At 44.2% G+C, this 22,767-nt stretch overlaps 1 protein-coding gene across 1 annotated transcript in view; it reads right to left on the bottom strand.

The window, feature by feature from the left end:
* RELN (reelin) overlaps positions 1–22,767 on the bottom strand; it is a 314,463-nt gene that overhangs the window by 21,042 nt on the left and 270,654 nt on the right. The window contains 10 exon segments of the mRNA XM_068402522.1: positions 610–787; positions 1,459–1,673; positions 6,735–6,889; positions 7,656–7,912; positions 9,880–10,073; positions 11,324–11,501; positions 12,867–13,007; positions 16,795–16,963; positions 20,462–20,711; positions 21,968–22,226. Of these exon segments, the coding sequence (XP_068258623.1) occupies positions 610–787; positions 1,459–1,673; positions 6,735–6,889; positions 7,656–7,912; positions 9,880–10,073; positions 11,324–11,501; positions 12,867–13,007; positions 16,795–16,963; positions 20,462–20,711; positions 21,968–22,226 (1,996 nt within the window).

Below are 22,767 nucleotides of genomic sequence, written 5' to 3' on the forward strand. Positions count from 1 at the left end.
GCTTAACCTGTTGTTTCTGTGGAGCACGTATCTATTCTGTGCTTATCTGATGTAGAAAAAATGAAATAGTAAACACTACATTTTAAACTCATTTGGGGTTCCTTACATATTCTTTTCTAAATATGTTAAGTATTTAAAATATTTTAACTTCTAAATTAGCAGTATCTAACTAGATTTCACTGACTCGTTATAGGGTAACACTAATAACAGCTAAGTGAATTAGTTTTATGTCATTTTATGTAATTTTCTTGTATTCTCTACTTCAGTAAGCTCTTTCATGATAAAGACAGTCTTTCTTCAGGTCTTGGTCAAATATAATCATATGTGCGAGGGTGATTTAGATCATATGATGATGATCTAAGGATGAACTGTGAACTTTTCCACAGCTTTATTGGATAGTGTTATTTGCAAAGGAACAAACCCCTTCTTGGGTACTGCAGTAATAGGTTTGTTAAAAAATGATAAAAGGGCTGAAAATGGGTTTGAGTATCTTCAGGCTTACAGGAATCAAAGCTAAACTTCCAGTGGGATCAATCTCCTTCTCTCTTTCTCTCTTTCTCAGCCAAACACATGGCAAAATTCACACGTTAAAACATGCAGTAAAATTACCTTGAGTGTTTGGGTCAGATAGCAGTTTGGTCCCGAATACCCAGGGTCACAGATGCATTGCTCATTCAGGCAGTCTCCATGACCTCTGCAGTTTTCCAGACAACCAGGGCCCAGATAGAAATTATCGATGGCCCACTGCATATCTGAGTATTTCTGGTAGAACCGAAACCTGACGGGACTAGATAGAAAGGAATGAAGAAAAACAGACATGTGTATGTAACTTTGCTCAATTGAAAAAAGGTGGGTGAAACACAATATACTTGTTACTGTACTACCCTTCAAACTTCTGCAAGTAATATCTGGCAGTGTCCGTTGAAACTGATTTTATACATATCCGTATCTCTTTCTTCACACATGTACTACCTACAATATATGGATGGATTCCAGACACTGCTGAAGCTAGAAAAAGCTATTCTGGCTTCTTGCAAGAGAATTTCAATTTTGGTTTACTTCCTGAACAGATTACTCAAAGAATAGAAGAGATTTTAATTTTGCAGAAAGACAAATGGTTTGCATATGTGCGGATGACTGCAGACAATAAGGGTAACTTTTCCACTCAGTAAGGTCATAAATCTACTCTCTAATTGACTGGGACTGTCTGAACAGAGCAGAACTTGCTGTGCTGGAGCAAACTGCATAGAAGCAAGGATAACTTTGCTGGTTGTTCAGACCCAGAGTCATGGTCAATCTTGATTGATAGGAAATAAAATTATGCATCATACGTACTGAAAGTGAACGCTGCTGGTCTGCACTTCCCTTGAAAGAAAATGAATAGGCAGATGTATCCTCTGTTGTGTTTTTCAGGAGGTACTGAATCCAAGACAAAATGAGTAGCTAATTCATACTTACTTGCCCACAAGGTTTTCAGGCAGTGAGTAAGTTACTCTTTTCCATCCTTTTGTGGGGAAGAAGACAGATGGCTGTGAAACACTCCCAGAACATTTTGGATCAGCTGGTAAGCACTGAGGTACTAAGTAACTCCAGCTAACACCAAAGTCAGTGGAATACTGCACATGGACCTGATTTTGTGCAAGTTTTTCTGAAGTTTTACATCCAACAGAAACCTAATAAAGAAGAGAACATAAGTAAATTAGAATTAATCGTAGTGGTGGTTAGAGTTTAAATAATGAACTTCGAAACCCATTGCAGAATTTTGCTTGAAATTATGGCACTAACAGTGCTTGTATGGTACCGGTCATCTGCAGATCTCATCAGTAGTCCCAAGACTGAGAACAGGCACCATATTCAGAGTTTCGTTTTCTTCTAGTTAGCTCACGTTTCTAGATTTCCAGGTTTTGACACTTGTGCCTTATATCCCAGTACCCCATAACTGATAAAGTCAATCTACCCTCCCACACAACCTAACATTTGAATATTTCAGAGGAGAGTGGCCAGCTCAGTTATTTCAGGCAGACCTTCTTTATGGGAGAGATGTGCAAAGGGCTCTTACAAATTCAATATATTGCTGGGTTATTTCTTCAGTTTAGGTAAAGGAGTGTATGAAGTGTGGTTTGAATGCAGGTTTGATACGAATGCATGACAACGTAGGAGCAGTGTGGATACTTTTGAGCTGCTTTTCCCTCATCAAGCAGCTGTAACAAAATAGGCACCTTGTATATGTGTAATATCCTTATTACATGGTGTCTGTACAACTGCTATGCTGGAAAGGAAGAGTGTGTCACATCTGAGAACAGCCCGCAGTATTCAAGCTGACCACCAGGGAGTATCACAGAATCACAGAATCACAGAATGTTAGGGATTGGAAGGGACCTCGAAAGATCATCTAGTCCAATCCCCCTGCCGGAGCAGGATTGCCTAGACCATATCACACAGGAACGCGTCCAGGCGGGTTTTGAATGTCTCCAGAGAAGGAGACTCCACAACCTCTCTGGGCAGCCTGTTCCAGTGTTCGGTCACCCTCACCGTAAAGAAGTTTTTCCTCATATTTATGTGGAACCTCCTGTGTTCCAGCTTGCACCCATTGCCCCTTGTCCTGTCAAGGGATGTCACTGAGAAGAGCCTGGCTCCATCCTCATGACACTTGCCCTTTACATATTTATAAACATTAATGAGGTCCCCCCTCAGTCTCCTCTTCTCTAAGCTAAAGAGACCCAGCTCCCTCAGCCTCTCCTCATAAGGGAGATGTTCCACTCCCTTAATCATCTTCGTGGCTCTACGCTGGACTCTCTCTAGCAGTTCCCTGTCCTTCTTGAACTGAGGGGCCCAGAATTGGACACAATATTTCAGATGCGGCCTCACCAGGGCAGAGTAGAGGGGGAGGAGAACCTCTCTTGACCTGCTAACCACACCCCTTCTAATGCACCCCAGGATGCCATTGGCCTTCTTGGCCACAAGGGCACACTGCTGGCTCATGGTCATCCTGCTGTCCACTAGGACCCCCAGGTCCCTTTCCCCTACGCTGCTCTCCAACAGGTCTGTCCCCAACTTGTACTCATACCTGGGGTTGTTCTTGCCCAGATGCAGGACTCTACACTTGCCCTTGTTATATTTCATTAAGTTTCTCCCCGCCCAACTCTCCAGCCTGTCCAGGTCTCTCTGAATGGCTGCGCAGCCTTCTGGTGTGTCAGCCACTCCTCCCAGTTTTGTGTCATCAGCGAACTTGCTGACAGTGCACTCTATTCCCTCATCCAAGTCATTAATGAATATATTGAATAGAACTGGTCCCAGTACCGACCCTTGAGGGACTCCGCTAGACACAGGCCTCCAACTGGACTCTGTCCCATTGACCACCACTCTCTGGCTTCTTTCCTTCAGCCAGTTCACATCCACCTCACTACCCGATCATCCAGACCACATTTCCTCAGTTTAGCTGCGAGGATGCTGTGGGAGACCGTGTCAAACGCTTTACTGAAATCAAGATAGACCACATCCACAGCTTTACCATCATCTATCCACCGGGTTATGTCCTCATAAAAGGCTATCAAGTTGGTTAAGCATGACTTCCCCTTGGTGAAGCCATGTTGAGTGCCCCTAATGATCCCCCTATCCTTGATGTGCCTAGAGACAGCACCAAGGACAAGTTGTTCCATCACCCTTCCGGGGATGGAGGTGAGGCTGACTGGTCTATAGTTACCCGGGTCCTCCTTCTTGCCCTTTTTGAAGACTGGAGTGACATTCGCTTTCCTCCAGTCCTCAGGCACCTCTCCCGTTGCCCACGACTTAGCAAAGATGATGGAGAGTGGCCTAGCAATGACTTCCGCCAGCTCCCTCAGCACCCGCGGGTGCATCCCATCAGGGCCCATGGATTTATGGATGTCCAGATTGCTTAATTGGTCCCTGACCCAGCCCTCATCAACGAAGACAGATTCCTCCTCTATCCTGACTTCTTCTGGGGCCTCAGGGGTCCGGGGGCTCCTCAGGACAGCCTCCAACAGTATAGACAGAGGCAAAGAAGGCATTCAGTAACTCCGCCTTCTTTTTATCCTCTGTCTCCAGGGCCCCCACCTCATTCATCAGTGGGCCTACATTGCCTCTAGTGTTGGTTTTACCTGCAATGTATTTGAAGAAGCCCTTTCTGTTTTCCTTGACCTCTCTTGCAAGGTTTAATTCCAAGGAGGCCTTAGCTTTCCTAGTTGCCTCCCTACATCCTCTGACAACAGACTTATATTCCTCCCAAGTGGCCAGCCCCTCCTTCCATGTTCTGTACACCCTCTTCTTCCACTTGAGTTTGCCCAGCAGTTCCCTGTTTAACCATGCAGGTCTCCTGGTACCCTTCCTTGACTTCCTACCTGCTGGCATGCTCTGATCTTGAGCTCGGAAGAAGCAGTCCTCGAATGCTAACCAACTATCTTGAGCCCCCTTACCTTCTAGTACCCTGTCCCATGGGATTTCTCCTAGCAATTGCTTGAAAAGGCCAAAGTTGGCCCTCCTGAAGTCCAGGGTTGTGATTCTGCTAGCCATTCTGTTCCTGCCACATGAGATCCTGAACTCTACCATCTCATGGTCACTACAACCAAGGCTGCCCTCAACCTTCACCTCTTCAACCAGACCCTCCTTGTTAGTGATGATAAGATCCAGCAGCGCTCCTCTCCTAGTTGGCTCATCCACCATTTGCATCAGAAAGTTATCATCAATGCACTGGAGGAACCTCCTGGACTGAGGATGGCTGGCTGAGTAGGCCTCCCAGCAAATATCAGGGTAGTTGAAATCCCCCACGACAACCAGGCCCTGTAATTGAGAGACTGCTCTCAGCTGCCTGTAGAAGGCCTCATCACCTTCCTCATCCTGATCCAGTGGCCTGTAATAGACACCCACAACAGTATCACCCCTGCCAGCCTGCCCCTTAATTCGCACCCACAAACTCTCAACTCGCTCCTGATCCGCCCCTGGACAGAACTCAATACATTCTAGCTGCTCACTCACATAAAGAGCAACTCCACCACCTCTCCTTAGTGGCCTGTCTTTCCTGAACAGGACATAGCCATCCATGACCACATTCCAGTCATGCGAGGCGTCCCACCAAGTCTCTGTAATTGCCACTAGATCATAGCCCCCCCCCCCCGAACACGGATTTCTAACTCCTCCTGTTTATTCCCCATGCTGCGTGCATTGGTGTACAGGCATTTCAGGGAGCGAGCTGAGCACACGGATTTCACCCCAGGGGGATGGGAGGCCTCCTGGTCTACCTCAACACTAGAGCGTTGCCCCAGTGGTGCAAGCCCAGCTACTACCCCATCCCCCTTCGAATCTAGTTTAAAGCTCTCCGAATGAGCCCTGCTAATTCCTGTCCCAGAAACCTTTTGCCCTTACGACATAAACCTTTCCCATGTATTACCGTCATGCCTGGTGTCTTATAAAACCAGCCATTATCAAAGAACCCAAAGCCCTGCCTGTAGCACCAGTCTCGTAGCCAGGCATTAATAGAGAGAATCCTACTATTCCATCCCATGTCATCACCTGAAAATGGAAGGAGGGAGGAAAAAACAACTTGTGCCCCAGATTCTTTCACCAACCGTCCTAGGGCCTTGTAGTCTTTCTTCATCCCCCTCAGACTACGGGATGCAGCTTCTTCCCCACCTGTCTGGAAGATCAGCAGGGGGTAGTAGTCTGTGGCCTTCACCAGGTTGGGGAGTTGCCTGGTGATATCCCTGATTCGGGCTCCAGGCAGACTGCAGACCTCCCTGTGATGGGGGTCAGCTCTGCATATTGGGCCCTCAGTTCCCTTTAGGAGTGAGTCTCCAACCACTAAAACTCTTCTCTTCTTCCTTGTGGAGGAGGTAGCTATAAGCCCGTCAGGTTTTTCTGACTGTGGTGGGACCTCTGATATAGGTTGCCTCTCCACCACATCCCCATTGGACTGGCTGTATTCCACTAGGGCTTCATATCTATTGCTCAGAGGCACCTGTGGAGGTGAGGTAGGCAAGGAGGGCACTCGCCTTTTGCCACGGCCATAGACTTGCCTCCATTCCCTCCTTTCCTCTAGGTTATTGTTTTCCACCTGAGAGGGGCAGAGTACAGGGGCCCCTCGATCCTGGGAGCTCTCCGGCAGGTGCTCCCATTTTTGTTGCAGGGAGGGCAGAGCCTGGCTCCACCAGTCTATCTCCATTTCAGCCTCCCGAATGCTCCTAAGCCTTTCTACTTCGGCTTGAAGCCTTTCAACCTGGCTTTGCAGTTGTGCCACTCGGCCGAGCAGATCATCTACCTGCTCACAGCGCACACAGCCCCCTGTCACCACAGTGACGCTGTAGCATTCCCTGCAGCCTGCAACCTGCACCATTGCCTCCTTCCGTGGGAGCTCTGTCTGGGTTCCCACATCCATTTTGATCTTCTTCCGCCGGGTGGAGACCATTGTTCTTTCACTGAGCTGGGAAATACCTGCTGGTGACACCCCTGGTTCACAGCTCCTTGGCGCCTTCCTCGCCTTGTGCACTGGGAGAGAGTCATCGCCCTCCCCAACGAGCTGCAAACGGCTGTGGCCTCCCCCGCCCTGGGACACACACACAGTCACTGCTGACTCCCCCTCTCCCCTCTGAGTAGGTGAGAAAAATGAGGATGGCATTTTTCCCTGCAGGGAAGCCTATACATCATGTGATCTCCTGAAAAATCTACTTGGACTTGGAGCAAAATGGGGTTTTCAATAATTATGTTACAGACAGAGATTTTACCTTGAACTGCATAATCCAGCCTTCTGTAGGAGTCAGGTCGTGGGTGACTGCATAGACCTCTCTGCCGTCATGGCTCCCACAGATCATGACACCATCAGAAGAATCACAAAACCTCTCAATTGAGCAGTCATCATGGAATAACCAGTGTTCATTCACTTGAAAATAAATGGGAATGTCAGTAATATACAAAGAGAACATAAATTAAAGAAAACAAGGAGTAGTGTTAACCACTAAAGGTGATTCATGGCTTTATTTTTCAGCCTTACGTGAGAATTATTTAGTATTGCTCCTAAGAATGTCAGTACCTCATCTTTCCCATGTATGTGTTTATTACATTTATCACATTTATTGCTCAAAGCACCTTTTACTACTCTCTCACATAACTATTATAGTATTATTTTTTAATGTTCAAGAAGGATCTGAGACTTTTTCAAAACACAAATTTCTGTTGCATTGGACATTAAGGGACAACTTTTAAATGGATGTTGCCTACATGTCTGCACAAAGGGTACCCCAGCACTGTTAGGTGTTAAGTCTTGTAAACATCCAGAAATACATGCTCTGCAAAATTTAGTTGTAAAATGTAACTTAACATTCTTAAGTAGTGTTTTTAAAAGTTAAGAAGTAGGAAGCAAATACTCATGTTAAGAAATCCACTTAGAATAATCTGGCATTTTTTCACCCTTTTTTCTTACTTTGAAGAGAAATTAATCTTCTCAGTAAATTCACGCAGTAAAAAAAGAAAAGTTAAATTACATCTTTTCATTTTACTTTTTGTGAACTAAAAATAAAAGACCCTGTAGTGATGGGATTGTTTGTGACATCCGTCACAGTGAGACAAAGATTAGAGGTCTCATCAAGATTTGGAAATCACTGCACCGACTTCTTGCTCTTTAGTTCAGATCCACCTAAACCCTTCACCTGTAGTTTTGTCTTCCATGAACATGTCAAATGCGATCCTCCCTGTGGGTCCTGCGTCGGCAGGGGAGCGCTCATGCTGTGGCAGGGGAGCGCTGCTGAAGGTGTCGAGCATCACCGTCCTCTGGTCAGCTGAGCCAGAGATCAACACGTTGTCGATAGCCCAGTCATTCTGGTCCAGGCCATCGTGTTTAGGCTGCCACCAGCGGAAGCGCGTCCCAATGGTTTTGGCATCGTAGGGAAGAAGGATGTTCACAAAGCTGAAATACAAAAGGGACATTAGTTATAGGAAAGCCACAGGAGGAGGACACTTTTCAACGCTTTTTTGACCAGGTCCACTCATGTTGTTTCCTGGAGTATGTGAAAGTTGGGAAAGCAGGAAAAGGCTGGGGGATCTAGCCTATCTTCCCCTGCAGGAGACTGCCAAAACAAAAACCTTCCTGATCACTCCAAATATCATGCCTGGGACAGGGGCTAAGAGTGAGGTGGGAAGGGCCAGCAGCCAGACTGTGGCATGGTTTGAGCAACCTCATGTGTTCCAGCTGTGCTTATGGGACCAAATGTAATGGTCTAGACTAGCAGGGTGTGACCATATGGTCCTAATTAAGGGAAGTGTTAAGAAGGGCAATGTTGAAGTAAAATTAAGATTACTATTTTCATCCTGGAGCCATTCAGCAGATAGCAATGTTTCAGTACAATTTTCTTATTTCCATTACAGTAGATGACTTAAATCTCATGTCCAATTAAAGTGCTAGTGATTTCTTGATGTATTCAAAGGAAATAACAAATAATGGGTCCATCCCAGTCCCATTTTCTATAAGTCCTAAATTAACCAGTGAAGAAAAGGTCCACACATATCTATGCATGGTTTGAATCTCACAAATGTCTGAAAATAGGGCTTGAGTGTATCCATCCTTTTGATGGATCTGCAGAAGTTCAGTTTCTCCTCTACACACCTGTTTTCTAACTAGTTGGGAGTGTCGATCTGCTGGAGGGTAGGAAGGCCCTACAGAGGGATCTGGACAGGTTAGATAGATGGGCCGAGACCAATGGCATGAGGTTCAACAAGAACAAGTGCCGGGTCTTACACTTGGGCCACAACAACCCCATGCAGCACTACAGGCTGGGGGAAGAGTGGTTAGAAAGCGGCCCGGCGGAAAGAGACCTGGGGGTGCTGATCGACAGCCGGCTAAACATGAGCCAGCATTGTGCCCAGGTGGCCAAGAAAGCCAACGGCATCCTGGCCTCTATTAGGAATAGTGTAGCCAGCCGGTCTAGGGAAGTGATCATCCCTCTGTACTCGGCACTGGTGAGGCCGCACCTTGAATACTGTGTCCAGTTCTGGGCCCCGCACTTCAAGAAAGATGTTGAGGTGTTGGAGCGAGTCCAGAGGAGGGCGACCAAGCTGGTGAAGGGTCTGGAGGGTCTGACCTACGAGGAATGGCTGAGGGAGATGGGGTTGTTTAGCCTGGAGAAGAGGAGGCTCCGAGGTGACCTTATTGCAGTCTACAACTACCTGAAGGGAGGTTGTAGTGAAGTGGGAGTTGGCCTCTTCTCCCGGGCAACTAGCGAGAGGACAAGAGGGCACAGCCTCAAGCTTCACCAGGGGAGGTTCAGGTTGGACATTAGGAAGAATTTCTTTACAGAAAGGGTTATTAGACATTGGAATGGGCTGCCCAGGGAGGTGGTGGAGTCACCATCTCTGGAGGTGTTTTAAGAAAAGTCTGGACATGGCACTTAGTGCCATGGTCTAGTTGACAGGGTGGTGTCAGGGCAACGGTTGGACTCGATGATCCCTGAGGTCTCTTCCAACCTAGTTGATTCTGTGATTCTGTGATGCTGTGATTCTGTGATTCTGTAGTTCAAGCAATGACTTTGTGCTCATGTCAGTAAGAAACTAGATTGCAAATGAAAGTATCTTGAAGAACAGGGTAGACATCATTACAGTAGCTATTAATTTATCTTCCTGCAACCATTTACAAATCTACCAACTGCAACAGACTCCTTTCTACCCTGTATTTCTGCCCTAGCAGCTGCACAAATGCAGATGCTCAAGCACATATGCTGAAGCCATTCATAAATGCTTGCAGGACTGGACAGGCTGAACTCTTAAAGATCTGACATCCAAACCTCAGCAGTAATATATCTGACAGGTTCTTGTGAAACATTCAAGACCACCTGACTTCAGAATAGGAAATTATATAGGCAGAAGAAGGTATCTACAAACCCGGGCTTGCTGAACTGATCATAGAAAATTTCCATTAGGAGGCTCCAGGTGATTCCACCATTCACAGAATACTCCAGCAGCACTCCTTGGTTGCGGTTATTAGGAGTTATCAGACATCCATACATGAAATAAAACTGGATGAATTCTGCACTGGTGAGGTTTAAGTCCACTGTAACTAACATACGGCTGCAGCCCTTAAAAGCAATGAAAAAATATGTTGGCTGGCAAAATTTACGAACATAAAGTGTTAGACTATGCGGTCACTATTAATATAACTTCATGTTGTAAAACCTTCAAAATTGTACAAAATTATACTAATTATAACAAAGGTAAAACTACAACAGAACAATAAATGATCTTCCCTAAGGACATAATTTCAGTTATGTTCCATCTTAAAAATTCCTGTTGTGTATTCATACATGTTGCTACTTGTACCTACAACTTCACAACATTCAGTATCAAGAATTGTGTTCACCTTTCTTCTGCATACAAGAGTTACAAAAATCCACACCTCCAGTGTAAAACACAAGGTTTTCCAGGCAGAATTAATGAATCACTGATTACGTGCTAATGGTTCAATTTATGCAAACCATCAAATGGCACAGCAATTTTAGTATCTGTGTTTTCCCATGATCCCTTATATATTTCACATTGCTTTGTCAGTGGTGCCTACTTAGTCCTACTGGCAGGAAGTGTAAATGTAATACTTCAGTTAGTTTATTTTAGAAAACTTGCATCAGTTTGAACCTCATTACAAATTTGCTGCATGGAAGAGATCTACAAGAGTAAGTTTTACATGTCTGTCATTTTTATAATCCCACGGTTATCTGTAAGCAAACTAATTCAGCAGCAGCCTGGGTTATATATTGATGTATGTAGCTAAACCCCAGGAATTTTTACTCTGAGCTTACTCTGAACTCAACAATGAAATATCTGAAGGATGAGGCTACACATGGATGTATTTTCAAGGACCAAGTGCAAGTCATACACATGCAAATACCTGGTTATTAATTTACCTCTGTGGTCTGATTAGAAGCTGCACCAAACTGCCGTCTCTGGAAGTTCTAAGTGCTATGAGGAGGCTATTATGAGTGAATGGAAATGACTGTCTACATACTTGGACTGTGCTTTGATCTATCAGCTCCACCTCCAAAGGCCCCTCCATGGCTCCCTTCAGGAGGCACACACACCATATCTCATTTTCCTAGCTGCATCATAGCCAGGGACATGGTGTCTGCTTTCCTGGAGTGTTTCTGACTGGTCCTAGTCTGTAGGACCTGTCTGACTTTGACCTTCAGCTAGGCAAATATAAGTTTTTTGATGTGTTTTATGTTTAATATGTTATGCTGATGTTTTTTAACACCTTGCTATTTATTTAACTTTTAAAATCTGTTCTGTTTATAGTGCCAAAGGGAGTGAGCTGGCCCCCGTGCTGAACACGTACCCCGCTGAAGTGAAGAGCCATCCCAGAAGCTACCGCCCCGCAGACCGTGCTCAGTTTGCCCCCGTTCACTGTCAGCCAGTTCTGGTTCGATGGCGAGCGATTGAAGTTATCTTTCAGTTGTGTCGGAAGAGGGGTCTCTGGCTCATCGCAGTAGAGCCCACCCCAGTGCTCATCGCAGCTGCAGAGAAAAACAAATGCCAAATTCAGCTGGCAAAGGCTCTGCACGGAGGTTTAATCAGTGCCATGTTATTCCACATTAAGGTGCCATCTTACTCCGCACAGAGGCTGTCTGCATCATTTACTAGCGCACAACTGGTGTATGGGGGTTTAAAACATCTGCCACTTTTTGTAGTTGTTAATATGAAACAAAAATGACTTTAGGAAGGCTAGTATTGTGTACCATTCAAGCTGCTAATACAGTGGACACTCCAGCACAGAGTAAAATCAGTAAAATACATTGTACTTGGATAGATAAACCTAAGAGAATGTGCCAAGCCTAAGAATGTTCTGCTAGTGTTAAATTTGAAGGAAGTTTCTATAAAATTTTAGTGGATGGGTACTTTCCTGTTGTTTCTTTATACAATCTCTCTTTTTTTTTTTTTCTCCTCTGAAAAATCTTCTTATAATGTGTCCAGGATTGGATAACAGCATGGAAATGTGTTCTGCTACTATGCAGATTTCACCAGGGAGACCATGCCTTGGTACTTCAGTGCTGTCAGGATGGAGGACAACACAGTAATATGTCTATTCTGCAGCGGAATATATTTCTAACACACACAGTCACAGTGCAATTATACAGCCATTCTCCCATTTCTGTTGCCATTTGTGCCTGGAAAAAAAGCAATGCATCCATCTGGAAGGTATTTCTCTGTTGCCAGACAAATCTGGGGAGATCTGGTTGTTGTTTGTTAGCTGTGGAGGGCTTTATGTGGGCTGTTATACAGACAGTTTGAGGATCAAGCCAGTCTGCCTCCACCAGCAAATCCTACCATGGAGTAGAGGCATCAGACCATCACGTCAACACCAGTCCCACGGCAAAATCTGGCCTTGTGAAGAACTGGTGTATATCCTTCTGCTTAGAAGACGTGTCCCACCTCCAGCCCAGGTCCTCTCCATCCAGTGTCAGGACGAGGGCACGGTGACATGGCATGAAACACCTCGGGAATGAAGGATGACGTCTTCTGGGAAGCTCCAGGACTGTATGTCCCTAGAGGGGTGTGCAAATTCAAGGGGTCCCTTCTCCCTACCTGGTGGGATGGGAGCCAAGCTGCAGCAGCAGCAGCAGAGGCAGTGCATTGCCACTGAGAGGGAAGGACTGGCAGCATTGCCCACGATATGTGAACAGTCTGCCAGAGCCAACCCCCACACTTACCCTTCCTCTTGTTATTTCCAAGTGATCCCAGTGCCCTGCTCAGTTTTTAACAGCAAAATCCACCTCCCTTTTAAAAATTGTATTAAAGTCTTTCCTGCTAGCTCATGAAAATGCCAGAGGAGGGGTGAAACGCTACAGCGCTGGGCAGGACAGGGAAGAAGTTTCACTTACACACAGTTGTCTTGGATGCACTTCCCATGGCCGCTGCACATGTCTATGCAGCCATCCCCAATGTAGACGTTATCGATTGCCCATGTTTGCTGCTTATCGAAAGGAGCAGGCTGGTGCCAGCGGAAACGAGTTGCTTGAGACCTTTGGGAGAGAAAGAAAAACAGAAAGGTAATATTTCTATCGAAGTTAATCTTTATTTTGACAGAAAGGAAATGTCAGTCTTGAGGCTAAACTGCTCCTGGAAGGTTTGTTTGATATCAGCACAACCCAGGGCTGGTGCCCGCATTTTGAGAGCAGGACAAAACACGGGTGCTTGGTAGCATGCTGAGAGTGCGGGAGGTGGGAAAAGGGATCACTGGTGAGAGCAAAGCAAGTGGGCTGTGGTTGGTGCAGTGGAGAAGAGGGTAGGAAGAAGGTGGTATGCTGAGAGGGAAACTCAGACCAGTCATAACCATGTCGCAGCAGAAATCCAAACTTGAGGGATAGCTGCGAGCTGGACGAAGCCAGAATCACCCAAATCCTCCAAGTTTCACCCTGAGCCCGAGTTTTGCTGCTTCAGTCCAAGTCAATGAACTAACCTGACTTTTTCTCTATGAATTCTCCCAACTGTACTGACACAGCACGGCTCTAGAGAGCGGATTGGCTCCTGGGAGAGATGCTGCCATTTATAAATCTACAGGGGACAGGTGAGAGCGCCCGTGCGGGGCTTGCGGCGTGATCCTGGTTTTAGAGTTTCCTTCCTCCTCTCCATCCAGGACTTGGCTGGAAATGTTAAGATATGATCTATGGTGTGATCCTGGCTCCTTTCAGTAAATAACTTTCATTTTGTTGATTAAAGGGGGTTTTACCTCCCTATTCAAACACCTTGCTTTGATGTAGCTATGTGTGAATTAAGTGTCTCAGCTCCCAAGACAGATGATGAAAACCTAGCCGAAAAAGTCAGGGGACACCAAATGTCTATTCAGCTCCTGCAGCAGTAGACAGCTATATTTGAATAGCTGCAAGTAGCTGAATTTCTGTAACTTTTCAAGACTACCATTTTAAATGCAAGCCAGCCCATGTTGGGCTGTACAGCACTAGGTGGCAGCATTGAACTTTGTGTAGTCTGTTTTCTTTTGACACTCAGAGAAATCATAATTATTGTAAACCCCAAACCAAAAAACCCAGCAAATTCCCTAAAATTTATTCAGTGTAACAATAGACGTTTTATGGTAAGGTCAATGTTATCCTATGAATTATTTCTTTATAAACATGTTACATGAGGTGAGTGAATAACAGCTTTATCCAAAGAGAAATCTACAGCCATGCTGTCTAGCTGCTCACCAAATACTATGTTTGAAAGAAATGCATAAATTGTGAGGAAGCCCTTTAGGAATAAAGACAAGCACCTATATCTTACACTGCCTGCTTTATGTTTGGCGCTTCACTAACAATTTATGGAGCTGATGCTCCTGGGAGAAGCTTTGTATTTGCATTTGCATTTTAAAATCAGCTCTGAGTCTAAGTTAAAACTAAGTGTTCATTGCCAAGTATGGGTGCTGTGCACCACACCAAGCTATTGACTATGTAGCCTGCATGTCCCTAAAACATACAGGCACAAACAATTGGAGACACATGCCTTCTATTACACAGCTTGAAATAATAAAGCAGCATAAAAATTATATCGCATCTAGACTAAAGGGCCTATTAGCTGCATTTATTCTGAAGCTTAACTTCTCCATTGCTTGTGAGCTGACGTTGTAATAACTTCTCTCAGGCCATCCCTATCTTAATGTCTTTGCGAAATGGTATTACTTGAGCCAACAAATATAGTTATTGGATTGGCCAGAAGAGCAATCTTTGCCTCAGTAGGGCATCAGACTTCTTTTGACATATATCACTCAAAAAAAAAAAAGTCAGTCTTAAAATCACAGTTATTTATAAACCTGAGTTAATCTCAAGTAGTAGGTTCCTTTCAGATCCAAATTAAATTAGTTTGGGACATCAACCCCAGTCCTGATTTATCCTATCCAGCCCCAGAAAGCCCCTCCTGAACACAAATTTACAGACTTTATACAAGAACTGCTGGGGTAATGGATTTTGCAGACAATATGTACTGAAGGAGTACAAAGGAGTAAGCAGAGGAGATCAATGCTGGGAACAAGTCCTAAAAAAGTACTATTACTTGACATGAAGCACTGTAGTGAAGACAGGGAAGAGTCTAGATGCCCAAATGATTAGTAATAGAATGTGCACTTTTCCACTACTAGTTTCAAAACTTGTGGCAACTGTATAGGCGCTTACAGTACAATTGCTAAAAAATGAAGGTCTCTGTTTCCAAACTCATAGAAAATCATAGAATGGTTTGGGTTGGAAGGGACCTTAAAGATCATCTAGTTCCAACACCCCTGCCATGGGCAGGGACACCTTCCACTAGACCAGGTTGCTCAAAGCCCCATCCAACCTGGCCTTGAGCACTGCCAGGGAGGGGGCATCCACAGCTTCTCTGGGCAACCTGCTCCAGTGTCTCACCACCCTCACAGTAAAGAATTTCTTCCTAATATCTAATCTAAATCTACCCTCTTTCAGTTTAAAACCATTCCCCCTCATCCTACCACTACATGCCCTTGTAAAAAGTTGCTCTTCCGCTTTCCTGTAGGCCCCCTTCAGGTACTGGAAGGCTGCTATGAGGTCTCCCCAGAGCCTTCTCTTCTCCAGGCTGAACAGCCCCAACTCTCTCAGCTTGTCTTCATAGGAGAGGTGCTCCAGCCCTCTGATCATCTTCGTGGCCCTCCTCTGGACTCGCTCCAATGGCTCCATGTCCTATGTTGGTGGCCACAGAGCTGGACGCAGTACTGCAGGTGGGGTCTTACGAGAGTGGAGCAGAGGGGCAGAATTACCTCCCTCGACCTGCTGGCCACGCTGTTTTTGATGCAGCACAGGATACAGTTGGCTTTCTGGGATGCAAGCAAATGGGGCTGCATGTGCATTAGTTGGCATCTTTCATAACAACCTTCTCAAACAGTCACAGGGTCTGCCTGTGCTGTGGTGCTTCTGTGCCTGCAGTTAGCTCAGCCTATGCCTGCGTGAGGAGACTGGGATCAGCAATAGGAGCGAAGCTGTCAAGTTAAGTTGTGCTGAGAGCCTGATGTTCGCGCTACCTGTGTTTGCAGGGCTTTGCTTTGGGCTAGCTCTGTGCTGGCTTTATCAGGTATGACTGCACGGGGGACAGTCACAGCTATCAGTGCGAAACAGCACATCAAGAAGGACGCGAACTGGAAGGCTGAACTACCCAGTTGTCCCTAGATGGATCTTTTTGACAAACAAAACAAAAAACCAGCAATTTTGGGGGCAGTGTAGGGAAATGTATGGCAACACTCCCAATAGCTCTGGCAGTCCCTAGCACCTCCTTATGATGCAACCTCCCAACAGATCCCACAGTTTTTATTCCCTCAAAGGCAAGAGAATGTGCAAAAAGGAAAAGGGGGTGAAAATGATGCATGTGTAAAGAATCTGATGACAGGATCAAAACTGAGAGAGACACAAAGGGTACAAGGAATGCACAGAAAAACAAGAAACCTGAAAAGTGTTACTTTTAAAGCACCAGCTCATAGCCAACAACAGCAAGCACAGGATGCAGGTGGGGATTCAGCCAGTTCAATTAGCCACCAAAACAGAATTTAGTGAGGCTGATGATAACATGAGATTATTTTAAAAGGTCCCCCTGCCCCTGTCCCTCCCCAGGGCAAGATGGACAAGAATTTCCTATCTTTAAATAACTAAGAAAAGTGAATACACATAGTAGCTTTGCAATTTTTATGCAAAGCAGGATGGGCTTTCATTTACTTATTTGTTGTTATATACATGAAGCAAACAAAAAAATATTTTAAGGCTATAATGTATTATGCCTCAATACAGATTTATTCTGCAGAAAACCAGAAAGACATACCTAGTATACGGAGGCAGAGGCAAAGTAATCCGGGTCCACTTGTTGAAAGTGTCTGAAATGAGAATCCTCTGGAGATGGTACTTGTTACATTCCACATTAGTGGGAAGACAGTCTCTCAAAATTGGGTGCCAGGTCAGTCCAAGGTCCACTGAATATTCCAGTTCAATAGCTAAGGGTGGAAACATTGTTAGTTACTTAATTTAGAGACTTACATCCATTTAGAGACTTACATCCCACAATAAACTGGGTAACCCCAGAGAGTGTTAGTCACAAGTCTACACTGGCAAAATAACCACTCAAAACTTTTCAAACCCTGGTGTCAGAAGCAGTGCTGGAGGATATGTTACATGTTGCTGAGCTGGTATAGCTCAGGAGAAGGCCGCAGTACACCTCTGCACCTGCCACCTAACCCAAGGGACCACAGCTGCAAAGACAAAGTCATCTGTCAAGTCACCAGGATTAAGTCAAGCCAATTTCTGTAGCTGCAGCATGCAAGAAAGTGATGTGACAGCATCATGACCAGCAACTTTTTTTTGTTTTTCAGGCTGAAGGATAAGATTCATCTGGATGTAATCGTTGTGTAAGGCAGAGCAACACTCAAATTCAAACTTCTGGCTCTGTCACAGATGGTTTAGTCACTCTTACACCCCCTTCCAGACCAGCTCATTTCATATCCAGCATAAACAATTGTAAATTGAGTTTGTTAGTCAGTGAGCTTGTTTTCGTTCAAACACAGTCTAGCCACATTAAACTAATGTATTCATTTCTCAGCAAAAATCATCAATTTCAGTGTTCTGATGTTTATGGCTTATAAACTTTTATAATGAAAAATAAAGGTTAGTCAAGCTCACTAAATACTACAAGTTAAACTTTTATGCAGCCATTAAAAAGTAAATAATAAGCACAGAACTGTAACTTGAAGTAAATGTTCCAGCTGCCAGGCAGTCTGGCTGTGTAAAACATGGAGCATGGGTGCAGTGATGGGGTGGTAAATCTGCGGTCTTTTTTGATTACTACAGACCCTTTTCTTCTACCCTCATGCACAGAGAATGACCCTTGATCACCCAATCAGTCCTACTTGATGTCTAAGCACGGAATACAGCGATACAGAAATAAAAGGACAAGTGTGTAGAAACAAGGGTAAGTGAGTTTTTAGTGTTAAATCTCCATCACCAAAATGAAACGTGTTGCTCATCATGACTGGAAGCATGATTAGGTAGTGCCCTGCCTAATTTTATACTGTTAAGATAATGGTAAGTGTAGTAGACAAAGAAACAAAAAAAAGAAGGAACTGTTTCTTTGCCAGTATACAGCTAAGCTGCCAAAACACTTTTAAACTCAACAGAGGTGATCTTAGGATGCCGCAGTCTTTTTAATACCAAAGGGAAAATAACACTGTTAAGCATGTGAGTAAAATATCTCAGTTAATTCTGTTGGCTTCAGAATAGCAAAATCAGAGAAGCCACTCCTGGGACTTCATGTAAAACCTTTTTCCATTTTTATGCAGAATTCTAGAGGAATAGTGAGCAACCCAGTGAATTAATACATGCTACATGCTGCAACATGTTGCATTCTCCTCCTCATAAAAAAAAGTCTATACTCCAAACCCCTATGCTAAAAGAATGTAATTTAATGTAATTTGGAGTAGATAATCTTGAGTGCCATCACGTGGCACATACAGGACATGAGGTGATCAGGCCCTGTCAGCGTGGCTTTATGAAAGGCAGGTCCTGCTTGACTAACCTGATCTCCTTCTATGACAAGGTGACCCACTTATGGGATGAGGGAAAGGCTGTGGATGTTGTCTACCTAGACTTTAGTAAAGCCTTTGACACCGTTTCCCACAGCATTCTCCTGGAGAAACTGACTGCTAAAGGCTTGGATGGGCGTATGCTTTGTGGGGTAAAAAACTGGCTGGATGGCCAAGCCCAAAGAGTTGTGGTGAATGGAGTTAAATCCAGTTGGCGGCCGGTCACAAGTGGTGTTCCCCAGGGCTCAGTATTGGGGCCAGTTCTCTTTAATATCTTTATCAATGATCTGGACGAGGGGATCAAGTGCACCCTCAGTAAGTTCACGGACGACACCAAGTTGGGCGGGAGTGTTGATCTGCTGGAGGGTGAGAAGGCTCTGCAGAGAGATGGGGACAGGCTGGATCAATGGGCCGAGGAACTGTGTGAGGTTCAACAAGGCCAAATGTCGGGTCCTGCACTTGGGGCACAACAACCTCATGCACCACTACAGGCCTGGGGAAGAGTGGCTGGAAAGCTGCCTGGCGGAAAAGGACTTGGGGGTGTTGGTCGACAGCTGGCTGAATATGAGCCACCAGTGTGCCCAGGTGGCCAAGAAGGCCAACAGCGTTCGGGCTTGTATCAGAAATAGTGTGGTCAACAGGACCAGGGAAGTGATTTTCCCTCTGTACTCAGCACTGGTGAGGCCACACCTCAAATACTGTGTTCAGTTTTGGGCCCCTCACTACAAGAAAGACATTGAGGTGCTGGAGTGAGTTCAAAGAAGGGCAACGAAGCTGGTGAAGGGTCTAGAGCACAAGTCTAATGAGGAGCGGCTGAGAGAACTGGGGTTGTTTAGCCTGAAGAAAAGGAGGCTCAGGGGAGACCTTATTGCTCTCTACAACTACCTGAAAGGAGGTTGTAGTGAGGTGGGTGTCGGTCTCTTCTCCCAAGTAACAAGCAATAGGGTGAGAGGAAACTGCCTCAAGTTGTGCCAGGGGAGGTTTAGATTGGATATCAGGAAAAATTTCTTCACTGAAAGGGTTATCAAGCATTGGAACAGGCTCCCCAGGGAAGTGGTGGAGTCACCATCCCTGGAGGTATTTAAAAGACATGTAGATGTGGTGCTTAGGGACATGGTTTAGTGGTGGACTTGGCAGTGCTGGGTTAACAGTTGGACTTGATGATCTTAAAGGTCCTTTCCAACCTAAATTATTCTATGATTCTATGATTCCAAGATGTACAAGCAAGCATTCAAAACTAGGTAGACCTTTTTCTTGTGGATCTTAAAATTCACATAATAAACCAACTTTTAATTTCCATGTGACATGTATTGAGTGCAGAGCATGTTTTTATTTGTATGTGTATATGTATGTATACACATATATGTGCATATATCTATGCATACATTCATACACACGTACATATATATATAAACATGTTTATTATTTCATATGTATGATACAAATTTTTGCAGTTGATGCTGACTTAGCTTGTGTCAGATGTATGCTGGTATAAATGATTTCTTAGTTATACGGGTGCAAGTGAGATATGAACTGAGACTCACTTCACCGAAAATGCAAAACCACAAAGTAAGAAACATGCTGGAAACACCCAGATGCTTATTATTAGAACCACAACATCACCCCAAGCCGTGAACACCATATACTGGTAAATGGATTTGAGTAAGACAGCTGTTAGTCTTTTTCTTAAATGAATTGAACTGCAACTTCAGTGATCGAAGGGAACAATATACTTTAGTTTATCTTAAGCTTCAGACACCTAGAATAAAAAAGCTGATATTACAATTCCTAACAGAAACCTGCAGCTTTCTTTTGTTTCTCAGTTCTCGTTATGATGAATAATGGAACCAGAAAACAAGTGAACTTTCCTGTACAGGAGAGGAAGAGGAAGGGCAGGAATTACTAAGAAGTTATTACCATAGCAGGAGTCTGTGACAGAGCAGGATGCTGCAAAATCTATTTGCAAGAAAGAGTCTTCGTTGACAACGATGTCAGTGGTGACAACATAGCGGGTGCTAGCTTTCTCGATGAACACTAGAGCATCCCCAGTAGAGCCACAGACTGGCATCTTTGTTCCACCAGGATGGAGCAGCCACTTTCTACTATCCAGTGTGGTGAAATCATCTTCTAACACTGTATTGCCGGAGATGTTTCCTCCAATAAGAATCTGAAACATTAGGAAAGGAATTGTTACTGAAATGAAAAATGTCTAGAAGTCTTCACAAATATAGACATGACATAGCATCGTGAAGGAAGAGATTTACTGTCTATGCATATATATTCTGCTGGTCCAAAATGGACAAATTTACTTTGTAAAGAGTTTAGGTTACGAGGAAGGGGAATGTCTTTTTCCTATAAAGGGGTTCTAAAGAGATTGGCTTAGCTATATAAATCTCAAGTTCAAGGAGGTCAATTCCATCCTGGCTAAAATAAAACTGCTCACAAAAATAAATGTTGGTAGGAGCAAAGTGATTACACTGTCATTTTTCCTACTGACTCTCAGCTCTACTATAATCTGTTGCAGTGTTATCAGATTGCATCTGATGATAGATCTGGGGAAATACTCCGTGTTTTTCCATTGACTGTAAGAGATCAGCATTTTACTATTCAACAGCAAGCAAGGTAGAACTAGTTTTCATTTGTTATTCTGAATTCAATTTCTGATTGTTCTGAACTCATATGACTACATTCAATGAAGATACAGGAGTAAAAGAATGAGGATTTTTTCATTTTTAAAGGGAGGGATGGGAAGTAAAATTTTGTAACCACATCATTAAATGTGTTTGGGAGCTTGGTTTCTGTTTTTCCAAAGGACCTGAACTAACTGCTTTAAAAAAACATTCATAAATATTTAAGAAATTGATCGTGGACAGCCCAATAACACTACTTAGAGTGCAATCACTTTAGTGGGGTTTCTTGAGGTTTATACCAGGTCATATAAAGCAATACAATAATTTTTATAGAAGCAAATCCCAAATATGAAACAAAACTTTGTTTTCAAAATTAGACAATGAATAAAGATTGAAGTTTTTCTGTAGTTTTCCCTGTTACATTCTACCAAGCCTATTACATATTTGGATAGATTTAAATGAGGATTTTTGAAGTTTGAACTCAGACTTGCATGTTGCATGGTAAGGCCTTCTGCAATGTGAATCTGTGGCTCTACCATGTATAAAAGACTTTGTTAGCTCCAAAATGGGCATTCAGTACCCTCTATGGAAACGGTGCATTAAAAACACAAGATTAGCAAACAGTAATTGTGCTCTATTATTTTGCTAGATTATTATAATTCTGGAATATCTTTATACAAAGCGTTTTTTCTTGACCCAGCGAAATGACATATGCCAACAAAGGGAAACATTAAGACTGAAAACAGTCCAAAGTTGTATTAAAAAAAAACAAACAACCCAGAGGATTCCTTACCTGATCGATTACCCAGGGACTGTAGAAATGCCCGTTCTCAGATGGTTGCCACCAGCGAAGCCGAGTGGAGCTGGAACGGGCCTTCAAGGGAATTTCCAGGGCGATGTATCGTCCCACGTTGCTGGAGTTACTGAAGAGGAACTCCTGGAGAAGGCTCCATGTGAGGCCCCCATTGAGCGAATACTGCAGCAGCACAGGCTGGCTCCTGGGGTCTGGCACCCCCTTCCCACATCCCAGTCTCATGAAGAACTGCACAAATCTAACAGGAGGAGGAATTACTAGAAAGTTTTCTTCTCTGCAACCTCCTAGATAACCAACTAGAGAGACTTGGAGTTTGTCTATTGCCTAGCCCTGTGATTTCTTGCTGTATGAGTCATCTTTAGGAGATCTTATGATTTCCCTTTCAAAGCCTCCAGAAGAGAAGTAGACAGACAGGTGGGATGACAAAAATTCATTTTGCCTGTATGGTAGTTTGCCAGGCAGAAGAGGCTGAACAAAGCTGGTCATTTGTGTTTTGAGCTTTTGTTAGTGTAGCAGATGGTGTTGCAAATATCAGAAACATAATCCTGGGTGAAATTTTTATCCCTGTAGCTCGTGAGTACAGATTTTAGTGGCAGAAAAGCAACAGTGCCCCAAGTAGGTTGTAATTTGCCATGAATTTGCTGAAATGCTTAAATTCAAAATAAGCATCTCAGTTTTCCATTGGCATAAACTAGAGAAAAACTGGACAGGAGAACAAAGCATGTTTCACTTTCAGGGATCATTTTGTCCATTTAGTCAGCCTAGGAAATTTGTCTATA

Source organism: Nyctibius grandis, chromosome 5, assembly GCF_013368605.1.
Source record: "Nyctibius grandis isolate bNycGra1 chromosome 5, bNycGra1.pri, whole genome shotgun sequence".
NCBI lineage: Eukaryota > Metazoa > Chordata > Aves > Nyctibiiformes > Nyctibiidae > Nyctibius > Nyctibius grandis.